We start from the raw sequence: 6,775 nt of genomic DNA on the forward strand, positions 1-6,775 counted from the left end.
GTGAAGGGTTGGGACAGCAGGGAGGGTTCTCACTTGTTAAAGTGGTCCAATTGCAAGTGTGAGGACTAGAGTTCAGATCCTCAGAATCCATGTAAATGATAGGTTTATGTGGCATCTACCAATAACTACAGCCTTGAATGTCAGAAGCACACTCTTCAGAACCATCTGGCTAGCAAGTCTACCATTCTAGTGAACTTTAGGCTGGATTAAAGATTCCGTCTCAGTAAAGTAGGAGAATGATTGAAGATGCCCTAACATCAGACTTGGGTCTCCACATGCACACATGCAAAATAGACACGAAAGACCCAGAGTTTATAGGATAAGCTAGAAAATTCATTCCATGGAGCTTGTTGCTCTTCTTCTGTGTCCTCCAAGCCAAAATAAACTCCAGTTACATTTTGTCATGTGTCCTTCCTTCCAGTTCATTTGTGTTGTTCACAGATGAGGTAAAACTTTCATTAGTGATGTTGTGCTTTTTCCCTAAGTAGCGTGACCAAGAACTATTTCCACACCAGCACATCACTTTGACTAATTCGAATTTCCTCCTCTTTCTAACACACATGCTTCGACAGACAGCCCTCTGGCAAAGGTTTGATGGTACCTATATCAGGGTTTCTTACTCGCTAATGATGATAAAAATTCACCTGTTTTCCTGTTCAATTATTAATCACTATTTTTTATTGATTTGTAGAAATACTTTATTTAAACGCAATTATTTTTTGAGAAAAATACTTAGTAATCAACTAGCACCTGTAACGCCTGCTCCAAAGGATCTGATGTCCTCTTCTGAGCTCCACAGGGACCAGGCACACATGTGGCAAACATACATGAAGGTAAAACATTTATGCAATAAAAATAAAGCTATAATTTAAAAAAAAAACAAAAATGAAAAGTATGGATTTACTTCGTTGATCTCTGTCCCCCATGTATTCCAGGGACACATTCTACTATTGAGCCGTAGCACTAGACACCCCATATTTCCATTGTTCTCAGGATGTAAAAGTCCATATCCATGAAATCTGAGCCATCCTCCCAAAGCAGGGATGCTCACTGACAGTCATGCCTAAACCCGGAACCACAAAAGTCTAAATCTGATTCCAGATTTCAAATACATTTCTGAGTTCCCAGCTCTTCTTATCCTCAAATACTCCAAAGGAAGAAGCCAAAGGAGCTTTTCCCCTCTACGCTTCTGACAGCTCTGAGTTTTGCTGAGCCCATACTCCAGTGTTTGAACGGAGACCCTTGCTCTATGTGATCTCTCTCACAGTCCCCGTCTAGGCTGCAGCTATCTGTCCTTCACATCCACTTCCTGATCTGATAATGGTTTCGATTTTACTTCCCCTGCCACTGTGGGTGTTGACTAACAATATCTGAAATACATTCTTGAGCTTATGTTATCCCCCGCCCCCAGAGAAATTTTCTCTATAGCTTTGGAGCCTGTCCTGGAACTAGCTCTTGTAGACCAGGCTGGCCTTGAACTCACAGAGATCCGCCTGCCTCTGCCTCCCGAGTGCAGGGGTTAAAGGCGTGCACCACCACCACCACCACCACCCGGCTGCAGGCTGCAGAACTGCTGACCCATCTCCCAGTCCCCACAACTGGAATATTTTTAATTCTGCCAAGCGTGGTGGAGCAGGCCAGTAATCCCAGCACCTGGGAAACTTCCCTCAACTAACACTCCATCTCAAGTCAGAAACAAAATTTATGATTTTTTTTTTTTAAAGACAGAGCCTTACTATTTAGTTCTATTGGCTGCTTCTCTCTCTGTGCTGGCCTTGAACTCTAGCTAATCTACCACTCCTGAGTGCTAGGATTACAGGCCTGAACACTTTCACAGCCTGAAATTTCTCTCTCTGTTTGCTCTTTGAGTAGTGGTTCATAGTTTCAGTCTTGCTGTAGCAAAGCCAACTTAGAGCTGCATCGCTTGGCCACTTCTCTTTGTCCAGCCTCCCAGGTCCAAATGCATCTCTAACCAGCCAGCACCATGAGATCTGCACCTGGGCTCGAACGCTTGCGCCGCAGCACAGCCCTCTTCCCCTCTTCATTGCCTCAGCCTTTCTGTTCCACCGCAGCCTCTCTCTCCTGCCATGACACCGCTTTCCCTGCACACAGAGAATCTCTGCCCTTCGTATATGGTGTCCCTTTGCGGAGCTGGTGCTTGCCGCATTTCTTGCAGAGAGTCAAGGCAGGTCACAGGAATGTTCGCGATGTTTGCAGAAGTGCTAGCAGCACAAACAACTGGCTTTGGGTTTTGAGACTAGGCTCACTGTGTAGCTTGGCCAGCCTGAAACTTGGCTAGGTAGCCCAGGCTGGTCTGGAGTTCAGAGAGATCTGCCTGCCACAGCCTCCTGAGTGCTGGGATTAAAGATGCCCACCACCTTGTCTTTTGTGTTTTTTTTGTGTTGTACAAAAACAATAATCTGAGTAAGAAAATGGTCTTTTGTCTTTCTGTTCACCCTCTAGAAAGATGACTTCGTTTTTTGGGTGACACAGCCGAAGGGTGCCATGGTGACTGTTTTACATCCTTTGGTTTTGCTGAGACAAGGTCTATGTAGTCCTTGCTGTCCTGGAACTTGCTATGTAGGCTGGGCTGGTAGACAGTGCCCAGCTTGGTTTCACATACTATTAAGGAAGCCTCTATTCTCCCATTTCCTTATTTACATGGTTTTTATATGGTCAAAAGAATTCTTACTGAGGGCTGGAGAGATGGCTCAGTGGTTAAGAGCACTGCCTGCTCTTCCAAAGGTCCTAAGTTCAATTCCCAGCAACCACATGGTGGCTCACAACCATCTGTAATGAGATCTGGTGCCCTCTTCTGGCCTGCAGACTTGCATGCAGGCAGACCACTGTATACTTAATTCTTATGGAAGGCAGAGTGGATCTCTGTTCATTCCAGGCCAGCCTGGTCTACATAGCAAGTTCTAAGCCAGCCAGGACTACCTAGTGAGATCCTGTCCTGGGGAAGGGGATGTCCTGGGGAGGGGAATCATCTCCTGAGACCCAGGAAAAGCTCTCAACATGTGTCTTGCATTTGGAAATGGTGGAAGAAGCCCTGGAAGCTGCTTTGGCATTCACCTGTGAGGGCTACCATTTTAATGACCGTGACCTTGGCCTTGCTCTCCTCTCCCCTCCCCTGTGGGAGATCTCTGTGTTACCTATTCAGACACTTGCAAGGAAGCACAGACCCCACTTCTTTTTTTGTTTTGTTTTGTTTTTTTGAGACAGGATTTCTCTGTAGCTTTGGAGCTTGTCCTGGAACTCACTCTGTAGACCAGGCTCACAGAGATCCTCCTGCCCCTGCCTTCTGAGTGCTGGGATTAAAGGCCTGCGCCACCACCGCCCAGTTAGACCCCACTTCTTAAGAAGAGCACCCTGTTCAAAGGAAGGCCTTACTTCCTTCTATCCTTAAAGCACCTGTCACAAGACCACATGCCAAGTTGTTCCTAACACAATCTCACCAAGGTGCCCCAAGGAAAAGCCGAATTTGCTTCACTGTAGGTAGGTTCCTGGTGGTCTCTGGCTACAAGCTGTTAACATGTTGTAAGAAACTCCCAGCAGGGCACAGTGACCCATGGGTGTAATTCTAGGTACTTTGGAAGCTGAGGCAGGAAAATCACAAGTTCAGATCCTAGGCAACTTAGCCAGGCCCTGTTTCTAAGTATTAAGAAAGGCCGAAGGCATAGCTCCGTGGTAGAGCTCTTGCCTAGAATGCGCAAAACCTTGGCTTCAATCTCTAGTGCCACTAACAGGAAAAAAGTGTCCCCACTGTTGCGCAATATTTCTTTACACTGTGTGAAAATACGTCATTGTGATTGGTGTGATAAAAAGCTAAATGGCCAATAACTAGGCAGGATTTTCAGGGCAGAGAGAACCCTGGGAAGAAGGCGGAGACACCATGAGACGCAAGGCAAGCAGGCTGGGCCATGTGGAGATGAGGTAACAAAATCATGAGACAGAATGTAAATGAATAGAAATGGGCTGTTGAAGTTATAAGAAACAGAAACCAGCCTAAGCTATTGGCCGAGCTTTCTTAATTCATAAGACGTCTCTGTCATTTATTTGGGAGCTGCGGGGACACAAAAAAAATCTGCAGGGCTGGAGAGATGGCTCAGTGGTTAAGAGCGCCGTCTGCTCTTCCAAAGGTCCTGAGTTCAATTCCCAGCAACCACATGGTGGCTCCAAACCATCTATAACCATCTGGCGCCCTCCTCTGGTGTTTGGGTATACATGGAGGCAGAAAGTTGTATACATAATAAATAAATATATCTTTTAAAAAAAAAATCTGCAGACAGGTCTCATCTCAGCATGTTGTCCACAACTGTTTAGCTGTCATTTGACCATGGCTGTCTGACACCTATCTCCAGCTTGTCACTCCCAAACTCATCTCAGAACAGGGCACACACCTCTCTGCAAATTTGTTTCTCTAACTCTGCGACTGTGTCCTTCAGTAGCTTGGGCCAGAACTCTTTTTTTTGTTTCGTTTTTTGTTTTGTTTTGTTTTGAGACAGGGTTCCTCAGTGTTGCTTGGTTAAAAGCATCCTCAGCTCCCTGGCACCCCTTTATACAAAGAGTCTGGGATTGTTTAGTTAGGGGGCTTCACTACAGCCCCCTGGCATCCTTTTTTGCAATGTTAGGCAGAAAGTTTCATTTTAAAGCTCCCTTCCCTGGGGGTTGCCTCAGTCCAAACTCCACCTCCAAGAAAGCCTGCCAATTGGCGACCCCACCCCAGGGAAGGTCTGTATTTATCCGGGTCTTTCAATTTATATTTTATATTTAGTATATTTTAGATTTATATATTATGTGTACTAATGTTTTTTCTGTATGTGTGTGTGTGTCGGTTAGCTCCCCTGGAACTGAAGGTTTACATATATATATGTGCTGGAAATCAAAAGGTCCGTTTACTCAAGAATCCTTCTATCCCTTGAGCTGGTCAAAGTGTGTATTCTCCGAGGGTTATACTCACCATCGAAGCCCTACCCAAACCCATTGTTGATCTTGCCACTTCACAACAAAACACTCTGAACCATATGTAAAGTGAGGGGGACAGGAAATGGAAAGGGAAGGGAGAAAGAGTGAGATTACTTCTTGTGGTGGCTACTGCCAATTCTGTGTCTGAAAGATTGCAAAGAACCTGGTAGAAAAGCTGAGAGAGACCAGCGTTCACGGGGGCCCTCTGCAGTGCAGAGACAGAACGCGTGCTGGGCGGGGCATGCAAATGAGGCCGTGGCCGCGGCTCCCAGGAACTCTGGGAGCGAAAAGGACAACGAAAACTCCTCGACCCACGCTGAACTCACAGGGTTTCCCTGGAAACGAGGCGGTGTCAGGATAGATAGAGCAGGAGAGTCGGTGTCGGGCGCGTGTCCACGGGCGCGTGAGCGTGGGCGACCGCGATGTGAATGTGTGCGCGCAGGTGAGTGTAGCGGGCGCGTGCGCTTGCTGAGTTATCGCTTCTCGGCCTTTTGGCTAAGATCAAGTGTAGTATCTGTTCTTATCAGTTTAATATCTGATACGTCCTCTATCCGAGGACAATATATTAAATGGATTTTTGGAATTGGGAGTTGGAATAGGAGCTTGCTCCGTCCACTCCACGCATCGACCTGGTATTGCAGTACCTCCAGGAACGGTGCACCCCCTCGGGGACATCAAACGGTTCAAAATGAGACTAGCTGGGCTGGGTTTGCTAGTGTTAACAGTCAATATGGTTGTTCGTCTTGGCTGGTTTTCCTAGGATCAGAGATTACTGCACAAGTGTGATCATACTGCCATATGTTCCCGTGTTCCCGTTCGTTGTAAGCAGTATGTTTAAAGCCAGTCAATTAAACAACATGGGAGGCTAGTGGCTTGGTTAGGAATTTGGTCTCTACACAGGTAACTGACTTTAAACTCTTTGCTTCTAGTGGTTATGGTTAAACCGGATTGGATTCTGTCTTTAAGCTTGGTGCCTAGGTACATAATGGTAATTGTATTATGCGACATTGCAGATATGAGAATAAGTTTTAACGTTGTTCATTTAAAGAACAGAGGCAGGCGGATCTTTGTGAGTTCAAGCCCAGCCTGGTCTACAGAGCTAGTTCCAGGACAGGCTCCAAAGTTACAGAGAAACCCTGTCTCGAAAAGCAAAAATCAAAACAACAACAAAAAGATGTCACGTAGACCCAGTAGGGTGTGTCCGAATATGTGTGTGGTGTATAGCAAGACAATGGCACTGAAATACCTGCTCTGTGTTAAATTTTAGGAAAGCGAAAGCCGTGGAGGCTGGGCTCCGCCCCGTCCTCATCTAGCGCCGCCCCTTCTTTGCTGCTCCTAATTCGAAGTTCGCGGTAGTTCGTTGCGCAGGCGCAGTGGCATTACCATGGCGGAGTTAATTTCTTTAGCGGTTCCCACCCAGAGTGACAAAGTTTTGTTGGTGTGGGAGCTGAGCGCCGGTCCCCCAGCTGAGGCCTTAATTGTGAGTGGCCGCGCGGAGGGAAGGGAGGAGGGAACCGGACGGGGCTCGCGCGGAGGGGGACCCGGTTGTTGGTGAGCCACGCGTGCGCCCTTAGCCACCCGCGCTTGTCTCCTCGGAGGAAGCCCCTGTTCCTGCGGGGACAAGTGCTCCGCGTGGAGAGGGCGGAGACTCGTGGGAGCTGGGTTTTCTCGGTGGCTGGAGATGAGCACTCACGTCGTGGGCCTCCCACAGCGTTCTCTGTCCGCAGTGTTCTCCCAGTTTGGCCTTCTGTATTCAGTCCGAGTCTTCCCGAACGCTGCCGTGGCTCGCCCTGGTTTCTATGCCATC

General features: G+C 47.3%; 1 protein-coding gene and 1 non-coding gene across 3 annotated transcripts in view; both read left to right on the forward strand.

Annotated features, from left to right (window-relative positions):
* Positions 1 to 5,272: 5,272 nt before the first annotated feature.
* Rdm1 (RAD52 motif containing 1) overlaps positions 5,273 to 6,775 on the forward strand; it is a 9,927-nt gene continuing 8,424 nt past the window's right edge. The window contains exons 1-2 of one of the 2 annotated variants that reach the window (XM_050156521.1): positions 5,273 to 5,410; positions 6,236 to 6,448. In XM_050156521.1, coding sequence (XP_050012478.1) covers positions 6,353 to 6,448 — 96 coding nt within the window. In that variant the 5' untranslated portion in view covers positions 5,273 to 5,410; positions 6,236 to 6,352. The remainder of the gene's footprint in view (positions 5,411 to 6,235; positions 6,449 to 6,775) is intronic. The other variant, XM_050156520.1, reaches the window with a different exon arrangement.
* Positions 5,444 to 5,634, forward strand: LOC126510584 (U2 spliceosomal RNA). The gene has a single exon (XR_007594440.1). It is a non-coding gene; the product is annotated as a U2 spliceosomal RNA (small nuclear RNA).

Source organism: Alexandromys fortis, unplaced genomic scaffold (assembly GCF_014885135.2).
Source record: "Alexandromys fortis isolate MF-2015 unplaced genomic scaffold, M_Fortis_MF-2015_v1.1 scaffold_31, whole genome shotgun sequence".
In the NCBI taxonomy this organism is placed as follows: domain Eukaryota; kingdom Metazoa; phylum Chordata; class Mammalia; order Rodentia; family Cricetidae; genus Alexandromys; species Alexandromys fortis.